General features: G+C 44.6%; 1 protein-coding gene across 11 annotated transcripts in view; it reads right to left on the reverse strand.

Moving 5' to 3' along the window:
- The window catches only part of cdk5rap2 (CDK5 regulatory subunit associated protein 2), a 35,742-nt gene extending 18,204 nt beyond the window's left edge, over positions 1–17,538 (reverse strand). For 8 of the 11 annotated variants that reach the window (XM_035390272.1, XM_035390267.1, XM_035390273.1 and 5 more), the window contains exons 1-25: positions 17,297–17,538; positions 13,791–13,861; positions 12,889–12,953; positions 11,521–11,631; positions 10,408–10,484; positions 9,974–10,097; positions 9,286–9,452; positions 8,829–8,985; positions 8,634–8,687; positions 6,385–6,519; positions 6,161–6,280; positions 5,969–6,061; positions 5,358–5,576; positions 4,078–4,248; positions 3,743–3,853; positions 3,501–3,638; positions 3,232–3,411; positions 2,941–3,135; positions 2,509–2,700; positions 1,969–2,101; positions 1,732–1,871; positions 1,522–1,638; positions 987–1,109; positions 608–720; positions 108–247 (exon numbers count right to left, since the gene is read on the reverse strand). In XM_035390272.1, coding sequence (XP_035246163.1) covers positions 108–247; positions 608–720; positions 987–1,109; positions 1,522–1,638; positions 1,732–1,871; positions 1,969–2,101; positions 2,509–2,700; positions 2,941–3,135; positions 3,232–3,411; positions 3,501–3,638; positions 3,743–3,853; positions 4,078–4,248; positions 5,358–5,576; positions 5,969–6,061; positions 6,161–6,280; positions 6,385–6,519; positions 8,634–8,687; positions 8,829–8,985; positions 9,286–9,452; positions 9,974–10,097; positions 10,408–10,484; positions 11,521–11,631; positions 12,889–12,953; positions 13,791–13,861; positions 17,297–17,349 — 3,199 coding nt within the window. In that variant the 5' untranslated portion in view covers positions 17,350–17,538. Of the gene's footprint in view, positions 1–107; positions 248–607; positions 721–986; positions 1,110–1,521; positions 1,639–1,731; positions 1,872–1,968; positions 2,102–2,508; positions 2,701–2,940; positions 3,136–3,231; positions 3,412–3,500; positions 3,639–3,742; positions 3,854–4,077; positions 4,249–5,357; positions 5,577–5,968; positions 6,062–6,160; positions 6,281–6,384; positions 6,520–8,633; positions 8,688–8,828; positions 8,986–9,285; positions 9,453–9,973; positions 10,098–10,407; positions 10,485–11,520; positions 11,632–12,888; positions 12,954–13,790; positions 13,862–14,052; positions 14,447–14,534; positions 15,353–16,175; positions 17,221–17,296 lie in introns of those variants that run through there. The other 3 variants (XM_035390269.1, XM_035390270.1, XM_035390268.1) reach the window with 3 other exon arrangements.
- Between the last annotated feature and the right edge of the window lie 785 nt (positions 17,539–18,323).

Genomic DNA, 18,323 nt, shown 5'->3' on the forward strand with positions numbered 1-18,323 from the left:
GCATTATACGGTGTGCTAGATTTGGGCTGCAGACAGGACTGACATGCTGACTGGCTGTCTAGTCTATCCAATCAGGGGCTCCATCAGGGGCCTGAGGTGTACTGCACCTTCTCTCTGCTTGGCGCGCTGGATCTCCCGCTCCAGGTCCTGCCGCAGGTCCTCGTTGGTACGGACGCCCTCCTCCAGCCTCTGACGGAGGAGCTGCACGGCTGCCAGCTCCATCTGCAGGGCGTGCAGGCGCTGGGCACTGCAGCCATGACAACACAGGCCATTAACCCAACCGTGCGGATACCATGCAGAAGCCGCACGAGGCTGGGTTTACCAACGTAACCCTGGCTAGCCACCCGTAGTACGAGCCTCGAATTAAACTGTCCTTCATATAGCCTTCATATAAACAGAATGTCTTTCATTCGCATTCATTTTAAAATGTGGGCTTTATAGATTTGGGCTGCATGGTAGATGTTCATTTCAGATTTATTTTTTCCACTAAATAAAACCTTAGTTATTCCATACAATGGTATTGAGAAATCCATTAAATTGCCTACTGCTATACTGCAGACTTTCACCTGCAGCTCAGTCAGACAGTGTGGTGTCAGGAGCTCCTTACCTGTCCTGCTCTTTGACAGCCCTGACCAGGCTGGAGTAGAGCTGCTGCTCTGCCTTCAGGGCGCGGTTCAGGCCCTCGTGCTCTGCGGCCAGGGCTGCCAGCGAGGGCTGGGTCTGTGGAGAGGCCTGCGTTTACAAACCTGCTTTATACCAACCACACTTTACTCTTTACAAACCTGCTTCATACCACAGTTCACTCCACACAAATCTGCTCTACACCACACTTCACCCTTTACAAACCTGTTATTTTATGGACTTTTCAGATAAGGACTGTTATTTCCTGCAGCACTGACACAGTATGTGGCAAAGCCATTATTTTTTTATAAGGTGGAGGCTGATCCAGTCGTGTCAGCTCAGCGTGAATGAGCGTGTTTTTGTACCTCCTGCTGGCTGTTGCCTCCGATGATGGTTCTCTCTCTCTGTGGGAGGCCAGGGCGGGGTCTCTCCTCTATGGAGCCACACTGAGCACTGTTATCCCGCCTGCCAAGGCGTTCCTGGAGTTCCTGTCAGAGAACACACATGTCCATGGGTAAATATCAGGCATGGAACCCACCCTGAACCAATGTTCTCACTGCAGACTTAAACAGTGTAAACCCCAACTAAATCAGCTGGTCATTTTAGTGCAGTAGATCCATATAGAGCACTACACAGGGTTAAAATTCACATGTGCAACTAACTGGCATACTGAAATCACAATGTAAAATACCAGCACTTTAAATCCTTTGTTAATTTTATCATATATTTACGGAAATGCACATTGAATACTCTTGACATAGTTAACACCGGGCTTAATTCAGGCTGGTGCACAGGAGTTTAGTCACACCAGGAAGGGAATGAACATCCAACTTGACAATTTTTATTCCCTGTTAACTCTTCTCTAAAGTGCTGAGTACCAAAGTCTCTGCATTCATTTACCCAAATGATGTCATCCTTGGTCTCCAGGGTGGTGGTCAGGGACTCGATGTTCGCGGCCTGGGCCTCGTTGCGGTTCTCCAGGTCTGTCAGCAAGGACCGCAGATCCGCCAGGTCAATCTGGAGGGGGAAATTCAGCGTGCCGTCACATACCCCAAGTCATCCTGAAAGGCTGCAGCGCTGTTTATTACAACTGCACTGTGCTAAACTCACCCTCAGTTCATTCTCCTTCTTCAGCGCTTTGTTAAACGCTTCAGTCTTCTGCTCTAGCTCCTTCTTCAGCATCAAACCCGTCTTCTTGGTAACCGCCATTTTGCTGACGTTCCCTTCGTCGCTCTTCTTTGAGAGCTCGGCTGCCCAACAAGACGAAAGGGAGCGGTGTTAGCCCAGACGGCCGTGAAGGGTCACCTGAAAGGAGCTACTTTTTTATTTTATTTGTTTAACGCTCACCCTCCTTCTCCTCCAGACGCTCCTGCAGCACCTGAATGGTCTGTCTGAGCTCCACCACCTGGGGCGCTGGAGCCCCCGCCAGCCGTAGCTCTGCCAGGAACTGGTCCCTCTCCTGTCCTCTCTCCACCAGTTTCTGAAGCACGGAAAGGAAACCAAAATGGCAGGAGTCACAGAGGTAACGCTCCAGTGCTACACATGCAGGAAGGGTGGAACTGCAGGGAAGGAGACCCACACAAAAGAGGACCTCTGCCTCCAAAAGCTCAATCCTCACAACTGAAAGACTTGCCATATGAGAAGAGAACACTGTTCTTAGAATGAAACCTCACCTAAGCACACAACAGGGTTGTATCAATGAGTGCTGTTCAAATATTAAAGACAAGCTGTAAAGTCTTGTTGTCACCTCAAACTGACTGAAATCCATATATAAATATATATATATTCCAGCTTATCTCTGCAGTTCATCAAAACTAAAATATCTGCAAAGCATCAAATAAGTCAGGTGCAAGTGTAAAGAGTGCAGTTATCCAACATAGTACCCACGTTTATCAGTGCGTCCTTTTCACTCAGTTGGACCTTGAGCTGTGCTGTTTCCAGGAGCTTCTCCTGTGTGGCCACTGAGCTCTGCTTCTCAGCGCTGGCCAGCTGCTGCTGCCTCTCAGAGAGCTGCCTCCTCAGGTCCTGAATCTCCTGCGAGCGCTCGCTCAGCGCGCGGTTATAGCGCTCAGCAGACTCCTGCAGCGCAAACGGCCCCAACAGATAACGCATGAATCACACTCACCCGCACATTAATGCTATTTCAGGCATCGTACTTTTGGGAAGCTATTCTAGGTGAAACATGGCTGCCAATGCGAACAAAACCTCGAACAGGGGAGGAGTGTAATTTTACTCTCTCCTTAACAGTTTGTCAGCTGCATTTGCCGTTGCGCTGTGTTAGTACAGCACACGCTTAAATGAGCTTACTATTATTACTACCTTGTAGAGCTGGTCTTTGCTGCCGATGGTTGCCAGGAGCCCGTCCACGGCGCTCTCGTTGTCGGCCACCAGCCTCTCCTTGTCCCGCAGGGCCTCGGCCAGCATGGCCTCTGCCACCTTCAGCCGCTGGCTCAGCTGCTCCGCCAGGTCCCTGGTGCCGCTCTGCATCCGGCTGAGCATGGCGCTGGACATGTCCTGGAGCGGGAGTGACCGTCAAACACAGGGGCTCGGTCTCCCGCCGTACCCCAGAGCCGCGGGCCTCCGTAGGGCAGGACGCAGGACGGGACTTACCTCCAGGTCCTGGGTCTTGGCGTGGAGGGACTGCTGCAGCTGAGCGATGATGGAGTCTTTCTCTCGCAGTGAGCGGGCCAGGTTCTCCTCCAGCTCCTGTTTGGCCCTCTGCAGGTTACCGAACACGCTGGCCTGGTGCTGGAGCGCCGCGTCCTTCTCCTTAACCAGTGCGTCCAAACCCTGCGGCACAACACAGCGGCTTTTCACAGAGAGCACGCGGTAAAGAGCCAGCCACGTACCACAGCCCCGGACCCGACAGCCACACGCACGTTTATCGTCTCTGTGTTGTGAGAGAGAAGGCTGTTCAGCCTTTCCAGTTCTCGGTCCTTTTCCCTTAGCGACAGACGGAGTTGGCGGATTTCGTCGTCCTTCTCCTCGATGGCGGCGAACTTCTCATCCATGGCTTGCTGCAGCAGGGTGAAACAACGTGAGCAGTGTTAGATGCGTGAATACCGAACACTCATTTTTGCAGGATAAGGATACCAAACTGGGCGGGGGTTAGGGACCCCACCTCCAGCGCCTTCTCCTTGTCTTTCAGCCGCTGGCGCAGTTTAGCCAGCACGCTCTCCCCGCCTCCAGGGCTGCTGCTGTGCTGCTGCTCATTCAGCATCTTCATGTATTCCTGGAGAGGAGCCAGAGGGTCCAACACAGGCAGTTCAAACAGGCATCTTGTTTGAACAGTATTCAGTTAATTTGTAGATATATACAGGACATATATAAAGAGGCAACAAGAACTAAGTGGAAACAAAAAAAGTAATATTAAAAAAAAAACTTTAAAAAAAATCAGTGGGACACAGACAGATGAACCCGTGCCCCTTTGATTGACAGGCCGTCGGGGCTGCGTACCTGCAGCTGGAGCTCCTTCTCGCTGAGGGTGCAGGTGAGGCGCTGGATGGTGACCTCGTGACCCTGGAGCTTCCGTTTGCTTTCGTCCAGGAGGGCCTGGTACTGCTGCTCCAGGGCTTTCTCTCTCTCCCCGATCTCTCCATTCAGTTTCTTCAGCTGGTTGTTCAGGTCCTGTAGGGGGGGTGTGCATGGGGGAAACCCTTCATTTTTACAGCTTTACATTCACAGTCATCTCGCCATACAGGAATGAATCTCACTGGACCAGCAGAGGCGCTGTCCTCAACGTCAGCGAATGCAAATGAAAGTATGTGTATGAGACTGCCGGTCTGAGATGGGAAATTCCTGGGTTGCCTGGGTAAATTCCTAAACTCAATGAAAGTGTGATACCCTCCACTGTCCCTCTACTTGTTCAGAAGAGACTGTGACACACACACACTAATATTCTGGTTTCTTTTTGTTCTCATATTGATAGTTTCATCCCTCCCTGTTAGATCTGTAGAGAGAGGGAGCCCCACACACTCGCATTGATAGTTTTGTCCCTCCCTGTTAGTTCTGTAGAGAGGGAGCCTCACACACTCACATTATAGTTTTGTCCCTGTTAGTTCTGTAGAGAGAGGGCCCCACACACTCACATTGATAGTTTTGTCCCTCCCTGTTAGTTCTGTAGAGAGGGAGCCTCACACACTCACATTATAGTTTTGTCCCTGTTAGTTCTGTAGAGAGAGGGCCCCACACACTCACATTGATAGTTTTGTCCCTCCCTGTTAGTTCTGTAGAGAGGGAGCCTCACACACTCACATTATAGTTTTGTCCCTGTTAGTTCTGTAGAGAGAGGGCCCCACACACTCACATTGATAGTTTTGACCCTGTTAGTTCTGTAGAGAGGGAGCCCCACACACTCACATTGATAGTTTTGTCCCTCCCTGTTAGTTCTGTAGAGAGGGAGCCTCACACACTCACATTATAGTTTTGTCCCTGTTAGTTCTGTAGAGAGAGGGCCCCACACACTCACATTGATAGTTTTGTCCCTCCCTGTTAGTTCTGTAGAGAGGGAGCCTCACACACTCACATTATAGTTTTGTCCCTGTTAGTTCTGTAGAGAGGGAGCCTCACACACTCACATTGACAGTTTTGTCCCTGTTAGTTCTGTAGAGAGGGAGTGCCACACACTCACATTGATAGTTTTGTCCCTGTTAGTTCTGTAGAGAGGGAGCCCCACACACTCACATTGATAGTTTTGTCCCTGTTAGTTCTGTAGAGAGGGAGCCTCACACACTCACATTGATAGTTTTGTCTCCCTTCTTCTTCAGCTGCTGCAGGTCCTCCAGCTCCAGCTCCAGCTGCTCCTTGGCCTGCTGCAGGTCCCCCAGCTCCTGCTCGCGGCGCCCCAGTGAGCGCTGCAGCTTCTGGGCCTCCAGAGCCTTGGTGTGGTGCTCCAGCTGCAGGCTGGCCAGCTCCGCCTGCTTCTCCATCAGGAGGCTCTGGTGCTCCTCCGCTCCCTGGGGATCACATGACAGCACACTGAGAAAGGGAGGGGGACTGCCTTCTCCTGCACGGCTCTCACCTGCAAGGGAAATAAACACTGGGGTGCAGTGGTTCATGGATTTATTCTAGTAACGCAAGGGTGCAGGTTTGCTACAGCAGTTGGGTTCTGCCCCTTGAGGAAGGTACCTTTATAGTGTACCTGAATGGTTTCAGCACATTAGCAGTCGCATAAATGCACAGGTAAACTAGGCCTCCAAGGACAAGGGTGTCAGCTAAGCAATTACATGATACATGCGTTAACATGATGAAATAGCCATTTATTAATTAATTATATTAACACCTATAAACGTTTTTGTTTTGCACAGCTCGGTGCCAGTTTCACCCAAACCTAAAAAGAGAGACTTGCCTGGTACTTCTGGATCTGTGCCTTGTGGGCAGCCTCCCTGGCCTTGGCTAAAGCCTCGTCTCTGTCCTCAATCTCGTGGCAGAGCTCCTCTATCTTTTTAAACAGACAAGGGGGGGGGGGGGGTGTTAATACACATGAAACAGTCCAAAGCCTGCTCACTCTTGTGGCTTTGGTGAGGAAGAGTAACCTTACCTCCTTTTCCTTCTCTTTCAGTACCAGCGTCAGGCCTTGGATGGTTTTGTCTCGCTTCAGAGCGTTCTTTTTCTCTGAGGCCATCTCCCGCTCCATTTCCTCCAGTTTACCGCTCAGGACCTGAAGAGAAATCCAGAGATCAGACACTCGTGCAATGGGATGCTGTTCGGTGAGAGTCTCATATTTTTACTTGCTGCAGTAGCAGTAAAAGTTCAGGTGGTAACCTTGTTCTGGCCTGCTGTGTCCTCCAGGGTCTTGGTTAGATTTTGGACTGCACCCCTGGCGCCCCGCAGCTCCTCGTCCAGCTGTCTCGAGGCAGCTTCCAGCCGGGGCACCTCATTCTGCCGATCAGCAAAGCTCTGAAACGACATTCAGGTTTTCAATGATGAGTAATCGTTTATAAGCACTTCTCTCTATAACTATTTTCTTAGCGCCTGAAAGAAAGAAACACAACTCGTCACACATGTACATGCTAATCGCAGCCAAGTCTTCCGTTTTCACCACTCGTGAGGCACGTGGGAATGCTATATAACTGTGGCGTAAAGCCCATGGCTCATTCTCAGCCTGGTTCAAGTCTCATTGGCCACTAGGTACTTGTACCGAACCTTTCGCTACACACAGTGAACCACACAGTCTTGTTTTAACACACATGCCGATCTTTCCATGGCTCGACTTGAAATAAATTCAAAACTCTGGGTTCCCACCGATGACTTAATATCTGAAAAAGGGGCCAGATGTTAGCTCAGTCCAGCTTCATCATTACAGCAAACTAGAATGAGAAGTCAGGGCTTGAGGACCCTGCCGTATCATTGACACCAGCATGTTTCTGAAATCGGGTATGTCGCTGGCTACATGTCAAACTTGCCAATTCATTTGCGATGGCAACACCTGAATATGCCCATTACTGCAGCGATAAAACAGCAGGCTGGAGTTCAGGCCCTTCATTCAAGCAGCCTCTCGCTGCACAGACCTGGCTACAGCAATAACCACCGCCAGTGGGGTTTTTATCACAGTGGATCTGCGATCATACTCAGTTGGATAGAATGGGGGTTTAAGCATTATACAAGCCTGCCAATGCTTTAAGCAAACTACAACTGGAACAATATTAACATACTGTTTTTGTATTACTGTGTTACATGAATATTTAAGAAGAAAAAAAAAAATGTTAATGTGCCTTTTGTCCAGCAAGAATATATATCAGGTTTGCCACCGTGTACCCACATTTTCATAATAAATCAAAAGCAATTTGACATTTGGCATTTCATTTTTTCCCCTCCAGTACCACAAAATTAAAACAGAGGTACATCCCAAACCGAAATTTTTGTGTACCACTGCAAAAAAAAAAATTGCAAGATTAGAGACACGGTCTTGCCTGCCTTCACTGTCACCAGCTGTCCATACTGAGTGAGGACCCAGGCAGAGAGGACACTGGGCCTGAACTCTCCGATGGAAAAGCTGCTTCTCAGAACACAGCACTCTTATACAGACTGCGTGCCCGTGTACTGCACCCTGTCGAGCAGTGTTCACTGAGGTCAACAATGTGCAAATGCCATCAGCGGTCTTCTGAAAGAGGCCAGCACCAAATCATCTGCGCCTGAACAAATGACGTTATGGCCACAACTGCCTCAGGTTACAGCCAGCCTCTCCAACACTAACAGGCTCACATAGGAAAGCGTCTGGGTCACCACAGCGGCAATCACAATTCTAACTGAGGCAGAACACTCCATAATTCAACAATATGACCTGCTCCACAACACGACCTTTACACTTCCTGGATACAATATCCGGCAGGAATTAAATTATCCTCCCAGAGGGGTTACACTACACATTTCTCACATCGTGTCATGGTCCATTTGGATTCAAAGGGACACGGGAGTGCACAATTATGAAATGCAGATTCAGTGCAACCCACCATTTCACGTGATACCCATTTGAATACCACAGCTCCTTTTCTGCACTGATGTCATGTTTGGTGGTATTTTATTTTGTCTGAGTCTTAACTCCCGCTCTAGACACAACCTGCTTTCTTTCCTTCCCAGTGGCAGCCATGCAGGATGGAAACCTAGTGTTGTCCTACATTACACAAAAGAGTGTGCCTCTGGCACTCCTTCAAAAAATGTGGCAAAAATCAATACATGACAAAATGCATTTCCTTCATAGATGCTGCCACACACAAGCCTTTCAGGATCACAGGACATATCCATTCTCTGGCAAGGATAAAATGAGTCAGGGAGCACAGAAGGTTATGTGACAAAACACAGTATTGCAAGAAAATGAACAGAGTCCTGACCTTAGGGCTTGTTCCTGCCACATCACTACAGACACGCAGTAAAGAAACAAAATGGATCCTGTCCCCTGTTCAAGATTAGTGTTCCCTTTAAAGGCCCAATGTTGAGGTAACACACACTCCCTTTGCTCCAAGCACACATCATTTTTAGTATTTTCCATTAAACAAGAAAAAACAAAACCCAACCTGCATTTCTCTTTCATTCCGGGCCTTCTCATGCTCAAGTCCCTCTCTCAGAGCCTGTGAAGAAAACGTACAGCATTTATGATAGTAAGACATCTTTCATTCTAGCATATTATGGTTGCTATAAGACGACACCTCAAGATTTCAACATTAACCTCCCAGAGAATAACACCAATGAGAGCAGAGAAACACCCCTACCTGAAGCTCCCCATCCTTCTGGCTAATGAGAGCAGAAAGCTGTGAGATGTGCTCAGAAGCCTGTGTATCCCCAGTACCCGGGTCATTAGAGGTCTTCCTCAATTGCTCAATCACCGACTCCTGGTTCTTCAATGAAAGTTTCAGCTGCTCAATGATGCTATTGCAAAATAAAAAAGAGAGTGCTCAATTTAGCAGCCATCTCCAAATTCAAAAACTAATTACATTCGCATTTACTATGACCAGGTTCTGAGGTCCTACCACACTAATTCTAATAATGTGGAGCAGAAGGACAGGACATCAGGAAGCCACAGTAGAGCCTTAACCAAATCTGTGCCTGAGGACAGAGTGTCAAGCTGGCATAATTGCTGCCATGTGTGACTGAGGTGACTTCATTTGGGTGTGATGTCACTGAATCCAGCTTGGATGGTAAAAGGTAAAAGCATGAGCTGGTGCAGACCTGTTCTTCTCCTGCAGGGCATGGTGTAGGTCCTGAGTGGGAGAGGGTTTGAAGGTGCCGGAGAGGCCGATCGCCAGCAGCTGCTTCTCCATGTCAATGCTGCGCACCTTCTCCTGCTCCGCGATGGACGCCATCTTCTCAACCTCATCTTCAGCTGTCTTCAGATTCTGGAAAGTGAAACGGGGCGGGCGGTTAACCAGGAAAAGCCAGTCAAACGGTACAGAACAACGCTGGGGGGTGGGCATCCAAGAAGCTCAGGACTGTAAGATTATCAGGGATCAGCCTTCATGTGAAATATGCCACAGAATATATTGCACACCTTTATTATAGAAATGTATCACAAGCCCCTGAAACCTTCACATTCAACCTTTGACTTTCAGGATGAACAACCCCAGCTGAGTGTTTTGAAACACTATACTCCTATTCACTGTTTGGACAACCGGTCAAACAAAAACATTTACTATAGTTTATTGGTAACGCTGTTTTACCTTAACCGAAAATCCAATCAGACCTAGCAACTTAGTCAAAGGAAAAATGCAATATCCTGATTCTTTAGCAGCCCTACCGCTCAGCTGTACTTCATTTTCTTTACCAACTGCTGAGATCCTCAAAGAACAAGTCTACTAAAGTACTGCTTCCCTATTCATTTTCCTGGGTATCCAGCCTAAAGCTAATGATAAGTGGCTACCTCCTCTAATTGCTGGATTCTGTTGTTGAAGAAGTCTTTGAGCTGGTCTATCTCCCTCTGGGCCTGCTGCTTCGCACGAGAGGCCTCTGCTGATTCTTTTCCAGCCAAGCTCTCCAGAGCTTCCCTAAGAAAAACACAATCACACAAACCACAGACCATTTGTTCACACTTTGCAGGAATCCTACGCTGGAGAAAAACATGCAGACGTCACATTTTGACTTAAGAGCTTTCAAAATACAGAATTTATGTACTCGCGTATGGATCATTTACACATGTGACCATTTAAAAATAAAAAAGAAGGGATATTGCAGTTCTGACACATTCACAGCTATTCATTTTGCTCTCTTTCACTGGAAATAGGTGAAAGGGGGCCTGCAGACCCCAAACCTTTAGCTGAAAAGATGCCATGATTTTCGTGACCAGTGTGCACTTACGAGGCAGCGACCAGCAGCTCCTGCTTCTCCGCCAGATCTCTCTTCATGGACTCCACCTCTACTTTCAGCTCAATATTCTGAGGAAATGAAACGAGAGCTTAATGAAGATATTTAAAAACAAAAAAGGCAAAAGTATCCGACAGTATCCTACATTTCAAAGAAAAGCCATATAACGGTTCATATAATGACACCGAATAAATGTAAAGGCAAAGTTAAAACTATACCCAGAAACAAAATGTACCCAAAGGCATTTTAAAATGAATGCAGCACAACAGAGGTTATTAAAATGAGTTGATGTTCTTAGCTAAATTAAAACCAAATCAACATAGCTGAATGCAATTTGTGGACCATGTTTTAGTCCTATGAGAAGGGTACAAAAAATATCAACTAACCTCTGAGAAAAGCCCTTCTGCACACAAACATCCAAGAGATAGTCACTCTACCAAAGTAATTTTGATGGAATGAGGACAAATTGTATGACATCTCAGAATCTTTAAACACAGTGGAAGCATATCTTCACAAATATTTCAATGTGCATAAGGAGTTAATAATCAAGGTGAGTGGTCATGGATTGCAATGATATCAGACATGGCCATGCCCAAAGGAATGAAAGCCTCACATGCTTCTGCCTACATTCAAATAATATTTGGTGTCACATCAAGCTGTTGTACTTGCGGTACACCTGAGTAGTAATATAGCATTTTGCTAGAGTTTCTGTGGATTTAATATTAAAATTTGGTCACACCGCACAATGAAGCCACTCAAATGATTCCAAAAATAAAGGTGTTTCTGGTTGCAGGCCAGATGAACCAAAATTTGATCGCAACAGAGAACTTGTAAAAGAATTGGGCAGTTATAATGTGCTTCCTCTTGTGAAGTTAATCCTCATAAAATGCCTGTTTTGAGGTGAGAAAGTTTATTTAATTAGTTAAAATAAAACTATTTGCTGAGCTAGGAAATCAGAATATTTCCATCAATGAGGTGCTATACTTGAGCACTTGTTCTACTTTTAGCTGTAATGGCCCCTTCAGCACCGAGCTGGGAGACGTGTGGAACATGAAATGGATGAATGTCCAGAGAATATTTCTGTAAAAACAATCTCATTCCAGTCACCGTCTTGAATATATCCTCTGTGGAATCGTCAAATTTCTGCTGCATGCGCTCTTCCATGAAGTAAATGCGCAGCTTGAGGTTGAAATTTTCTTTCTTCAGTCCCGTGATTTGCTGGAGAAAAAACAACAAAAAGAAAACTATTACAGACGACTTTACGGGAGAACGAGACAGTACTGTTGGGGGAGATTAATTATCCTTTTGAGGTAAGCGGTTCTTTGCCTTGCATTTTTTAAGCATCACAAATGGGTCCTTGATTCATGAGTGCATTCATACATAAAGATGAGTCACATAAGACAAGTTTAAACAAGTAAATTCTGCATGTGCTTCATGGAACATTGCATCCTAAGGATAAACCTCAGTAATGTGACATGGATCTGTGCGTGTATCCCTGAAAGCACCCGTGTGCCAAAGGCCCCAGAGGATGCGGTGAGGAGGGGGAGGGGGGGAGGGGGGACTCAGCACTGTGCATCATTGTGCTCCGGGGCGTTTAACTCTCCACATCTGGGGGGATGTGAGTCTGCACCACTCTGCACTGACAGTTAGTCAGTCTAACATCATCCATCAAGAGGAAGAGTGTGCGTGCGTGTGCTTGGGGGGGGGCAGGGAAAATCTGAACATATAACAGCCATTGTTCATTTAAATTGAAAAGGGTTATTAGCCCTATATATACATATATATATAAGATCAGTGTATGGCCCAATGCCATCTAACACTATGGAAACTGCTCCCTCAGTTCTGAATGACTGCAATTCGTCATCCGTGCCATTCTCCGCCATGTTATATTTTCCATTACAGATTTTCCAGGAAAGCTTAACTATTAATAATGCAAATGAGCCCTAAAAAAGGATGCCATATTCTGTCCAATTAAGTATCAGACTACACTGCTGATCTGGTTTCAGGAGAAAATGAGGTACTTTAAGCTTAGATTAATGTCAATCAGGGATCTTGAACAAAAGTCACACCTTAACACATTCCATTCTGTCACACACACTCAACAATGCTTTCAGACTGGATTAGAGTGCCAGGGACTGCAGTCCCTAATGAACCCATGGAAATATGCAGCTCTCATTTAATTGCAGGCTCAGGCCATATGGTCCAATATAATTGAAATGAGAAAAACAGAGGGGGAAACCAGCAGAATCTAGACATGCTTGTCACAGAAGCAGCACTTTTCTTTGGCAAACATGAGCTCAATTTGAGGCTAACTTGGACTCATTCCTAAAATGAGTTCTCCCCTTTCAGGGTGTAAGAGCAATCTCTGTGCAAGTCTACTTCAATACATAAACACGTCATATGAACTTAAGATCGCTGTTTTTCAATGAAAGCACTGTTGAGAGGTTAAAGGTCGTAATGTCATTCGCCACTTACGTTTTCATAGTCTTTCATGGTGAGAGGTTTGACTGGTGACATTTTCCGTCCAGGATACATGGATGCTAGAAATGAAAAGAGGAGCCACAGGACTTCAGATCAGTGAAAGGAAAACTCTTGTGTCAATAAACCATTTTTAAAAACCCATTTTTATTTTAGTTCTGATAATTCCATAGTCTTCTACCGCTGCAAAATTATGATATATATCCAAGCGGTGATTTACACAGCCATTGCAATGACCATACATCTATAAATGGTTCTGCCTCAAATAGCTTCTCTCAGGAAGAACCCAAAATAAACAGACACCGGTGTCTCCATGCCTTCCATAACACTTTAAATATATGAACATGGCATTTTACAGTTACAGTAACAGAGCTGTACAGTGCAAGTGTTTATTTTGTTATTCGCCCGTATATTTACCTTTAGGCTTACATGTGCACTTTGAATGGCCTGTAAGTCACTTAAAAACAAGCTCTTTTTAAACAGTTCAAGTCAATTACACTTTAGCACAACAAAAGGCAAATCTTTCCTCAACAACTGCTGCACCGCTGCTTACTGAGGTGGGCAGTGCTGTGTGTACATATGTCTGAGCCACTGTAACTGCGTTTGAACCAACAGAATTGGAAGAAGCTAAAACAACTAGGGATTATTCCAGCAACAGTCATATTGAACAGAAGACAAGCATATAAAAACTGCATTAATTTGTAACAATTAGATACAGCTAACTAGATCTATAACTTACAATGAATGCCATAACACCTTATATAACTTTAAACAATTGTAAAAAAAATAAGAACTATGTATATATATATATATATATATATATATATATATATATATAATTGTTATTAATAATGATAATAACAATGACAGCATCTCTTACAAAAGCAAAACATCTGTACCTGTCACAGTTTCCATCGCAAAACCTCTGCCACCAGCCGTCTCTGAGTCAGGAAGCCTTGACATGTTGGTGCTGAAATCATAAAATTTACTCAGAATAATACACACAGAGGGAGGCCATCCGATTTTTACAATGCAAACAAATTACTAGTTTATCATACAGGATTACAACAAACTGCCATTGGCATAAATCACAGTCAAGACTGTCATGCCAGTTTTCCAATGTGAAATACAACAAAATCTAATTTAAAAGTTGTAGCCTACCTGTAAATAGGATCTCCCCTTTGATAGACATGTTTAAAATTAAGCCAATGAGTCCCTCTCCGTTTACTATACTCAGAAAAGACCTGAATGTCACTGCATAACGGGCTAATTTTTTGCCTACTATCCGCCCTCCACAAAGGCCCAGTTCACTATGTACCAGTCACTGGCTGGAGAGCTCTTGCAAGGAAAGAAGAGCCTTACTATTCAACAAACAACAAACTGTGGCCCTGATGTCCCCAGCCTTAGTCAGCCAAGGACAGTTCACACGGCCAAGTGAAGTTATGCAACCATGTGACAGCACACACAACACAATGATACCAGCAAAATAAAGCCATGGGATCAAAAGCTTCAGACTGAATTAAACAACATCAAAAAAAAAAAAAAATTATGCAAAAGAATACTGGACATGAGTAGCCCTTTCCACACAAAGGGACACAATGCAGAACAGACAAATAGCACTGTATATTCATCTTTTCCCTTACTGCTGTGGCTTTTGGCTCCAATAACATGATAGCACTCAACTACTTCCTTCCTCTCTAAGCAGAATGATCCAGCACCGTTACGCCTCAGTTTCAGTCTGGCTTCTTCCCCTGGCCTACCCTGCTGCAGATAAACGGGCACCTGCAAGAGCTGCAGCAGAACCCTGTACAGTGAAAGGTCTAGAGATGGCATGGATGCATCCGTCTGTCACTCTCACACAAACAAACAAACACGCACGTCTGACAGTTTCAGGCTGAGTAGCCAAACCTAACGCAGACGCACGCGCGGGAGGCGCCACAGCCAGCCGTCTCCTCACAATGCTACCCGTCTAAAAACTATTACAATTACACAAAGTTAAACAAAACAGCTCAAAGAGAATAACAGACTCAACATGTGAATGAAGACAATAAGTCTGACAGAAATGCCAGTCATATGTCCAAATACAATATCAATGTGATCGTCTTCCATGCACAGCACACCAAATGTAGATTAACTGTTGTTTATCTCATACAACAAATGATTTAGTGGTATATGCACAACATGGTCAAAAGTACACCTGACATCCAACATCTCATCCAAAATTATGGGCATTAATATAGAGTTGGCCCACCCTTTGCTGCTATGACACCCTCCATTCTTCTGGGAAAGCTTTATACTAGATATTTGAGCACTGCTGCAGGGATTTGTTCCCGTTCAGCCAGAGGACCAATAGTGAGGTTGGGCACAGATTGGGCGATTAAGCCTGACCTGCAGTTGGCTTTCAAATTGATCCCAAATGTGTTGAATGGGGTTGAGGTCAGGACTCTGTGCAAGCCAGTCAAGTTCTTCCACACTGTTCTCGACAAAACCATTTTTATATGGATCTTGCTGTGTGCCTGGGGGCATTGTCATGCTCAAACAGGAAAGGGCCTTCCCAAAACTGTTGGGGAAGCGCAGCTTCTTCTAGAATGTGATTGTATGCTGTAGATTTGCCTTTGCACTTTAACTAAGGGGCCTAGCCCAAACCATGAAAAACTGCCACAGACCAAGGGGTGTCCAGATACCTGTGTTCATACAGTGTAGCCTATATCACAAAATATCTACATTCTAAAACATAGTGCCATTTAGAATATGGGCCAATAACATTTTCGGAATGTATTTAGAAAAATAACCAGCGATCACAACATCCGATGGTAGTTACAAGAATGTTGAAGTGCCTAACTCTGCCCGAGCAGCCATCACATACGACAATACGGACTAGTAACTTCCTCTTCAGAAGCTTCATCGACATAAATACAAAAATTAGAAAAATTCAACTCATCTTAACCAATTTGTACAGTGAGCGTATTTAACTGCCCGATAATCTGTTCATAAGACCTCCAGAGCATCCATCGCAGCTACAATTTAATTGACAAGAAAAGCGAGTCAGGTTTCAGAACAAAGTAACGCACACCTCTTGCTACAGTCATTTGCGTCTTGAATTACGGGAATTGCAAGCCAGCCAGCTGGCTGACATAATCAACACATGCACGAACGCATTATTACCAAAATGACTTGACATAAGGTTAGCTAGCTCAAATAGCTCAAGGTAAAGATACATTAATAATTGTAACGTTAAACAAGATAAACAAATACAAGTAATGTTACAACGTTGCACTACATACCAACATACATTAATCCAGAGTGAGGCATCAATTTAGTCTACCTATAAAATAACAATTGCTCAAGGCAGCTACTTAATTAACTTAACTTCGCTAACGTTACTCATCTAGACTAGCGAATAACAAATAACGGACGACTATGTTAGGTTACCGAGCCCAGCAAAGAGACTTTGCCATTTCCGCTTTCGACTCAGTTAGACTATGTTAGCGCAAATACTGACAGAACTTCCCATCCCATCGCATGCTGAATTGTGATTTAATAGGTAGGCACATCTAGTCTATGTAGACTAGCATATTTGAACGAATGTGAATAAGTCTAGTGAAAGTTAATGTGGGATTCAAGACAAGAGCTGGATAACCTCATAGCTAGCGAGTATGGTAAGCTCGCTAAATAGTTAAGGTTAGGTTAGCTAACTGGCTGTCAAACTGTTCAGTAGTTAACATTAGCTAGCATTAGCTTGCTATTCTCAGCTTCACATCAGTGCTGAAATGAAGGTAACGCGAGTGTTCAGCAAGTACTAATGTTAGCCTGCTATATTTAGAGATGACATTTCAAAGATCGCCTGTTTATCATTTCACATTATCATTTTCAACTGTAGTCTAACTACCAAATCAGAGATCAATATTTAATTTAGCTAGATTACTAGCATTACTAAAAGCTAGCAATTAGGACAGCTATTGTAACCCAACGTTAGTAACCTTAATGTTATTGATAGTTAATGCATAAAAATAATGGTAGACGTTAGCCAACTGCAGCTAGCTATGGCGATGTTAGTTAAACAAGCAGGGGGCTCTGTCCTAAACAACATGTAAACAGTCATTAATCAACAATTCTGTTAATACTACCTAGCTAACATTAGCTCTCCATCGACTTAACGTTATCCACATCGATCATTATAGCTAAACATAAGCGGACAACACACACAAGTAGCTAACTTAACTGTAGCCGAGTATAAAGCTTGCCAACACACAGTTTCTGCGGTTAGACTACACCTGCACCTCTCACGGGCGGGGAGGACCGTTGTTATCAACCATATTCTATTCAGAAAGCATGCCAACTTTTAAAATTGTGCAATAGAGGTGCTAACAGTGCCCTGCCTAGCTAGCTATTCTATGTTGCTTACCTCCCATTAAAGTCTAGAGGTAGAGTCTGGTCTTCCCCCACGACCGAGTCCATTATTGATATGTGGGAATTACAGCTATGTAAATTTTAAATATATATGTGAGGGGATTCAACACCCCATTTCGGCAAGGTTACTTTCAGAAGCCATACAAAAAGAAACTAGAAATTTGAAATTTCAAAGCTAACGTTACTACCGCCATTTTAGTACCAGTGACGTCATTGTCGGTGCAACGTTGGAAGCCTGGGGTGCTGCCCAGCTGACAAGCGCGAAGATTTCAACACACAGTTCCATGATTGGACAAAACAAACCACTCGTCTTTCTCGCGATTGGTGCGTGAAGTTGAAACGAAGTTGCGTCGATGACAGCTGGTTGCATTACGATTTTTTTCTTATTGTTGCTACTCACGTTTTGATTGCAAAATATTTTGTAAGTATATGCATAACCTCATTATGTGTTATCGTTGTTCTAGAGCCTAGTGACTGTGCTTTCTGAAAGACCGAGTAACTTGGATATTGAGAGGTATCGCTTCATTTTATTACTTTCAATTTTTCATCATACTGCATTATGTTGTGGTAGCGTACACAACCTGAGGAAAGGGGAAGATCCTATCTCCTCAAAGTAGAACATTCGTAGTCCTTTCATTTGTAATGGCTCAGTGTTCACAATCATTTAAAGAGGTGCCTAAACATAATTATTTTAATAGCACCATCCCCAGATGTTACTAAGATTGGCACCTCAGATGTTTATTATTACAAGAACGTGTCCTCTTTAAGCCAAAGATGATTCAAATGCCAAACTTGTCTCTTGCACCTCAGGACAAACTTGGCAACTTTGTTAATGTATCTTCTGACAGTGATCTTCTTAATAATATCTCCCATATTATAGTATTAATTAAAAACATATATAGTTGACAGCATTGTGTGATTAACATTGTTTGAAAATAGTAGATTATCAGAAAGTGAGTATTCATGAGAAAAATCTAATTAGGAAAAAACTAGTTGGAAAATATAGCTGTCAGCAGGGCCAG

This window comes from Anguilla anguilla, chromosome 14 (genome assembly GCF_013347855.1).
Source record: "Anguilla anguilla isolate fAngAng1 chromosome 14, fAngAng1.pri, whole genome shotgun sequence".
In the NCBI taxonomy this organism is placed as follows: domain Eukaryota; kingdom Metazoa; phylum Chordata; class Actinopteri; order Anguilliformes; family Anguillidae; genus Anguilla; species Anguilla anguilla.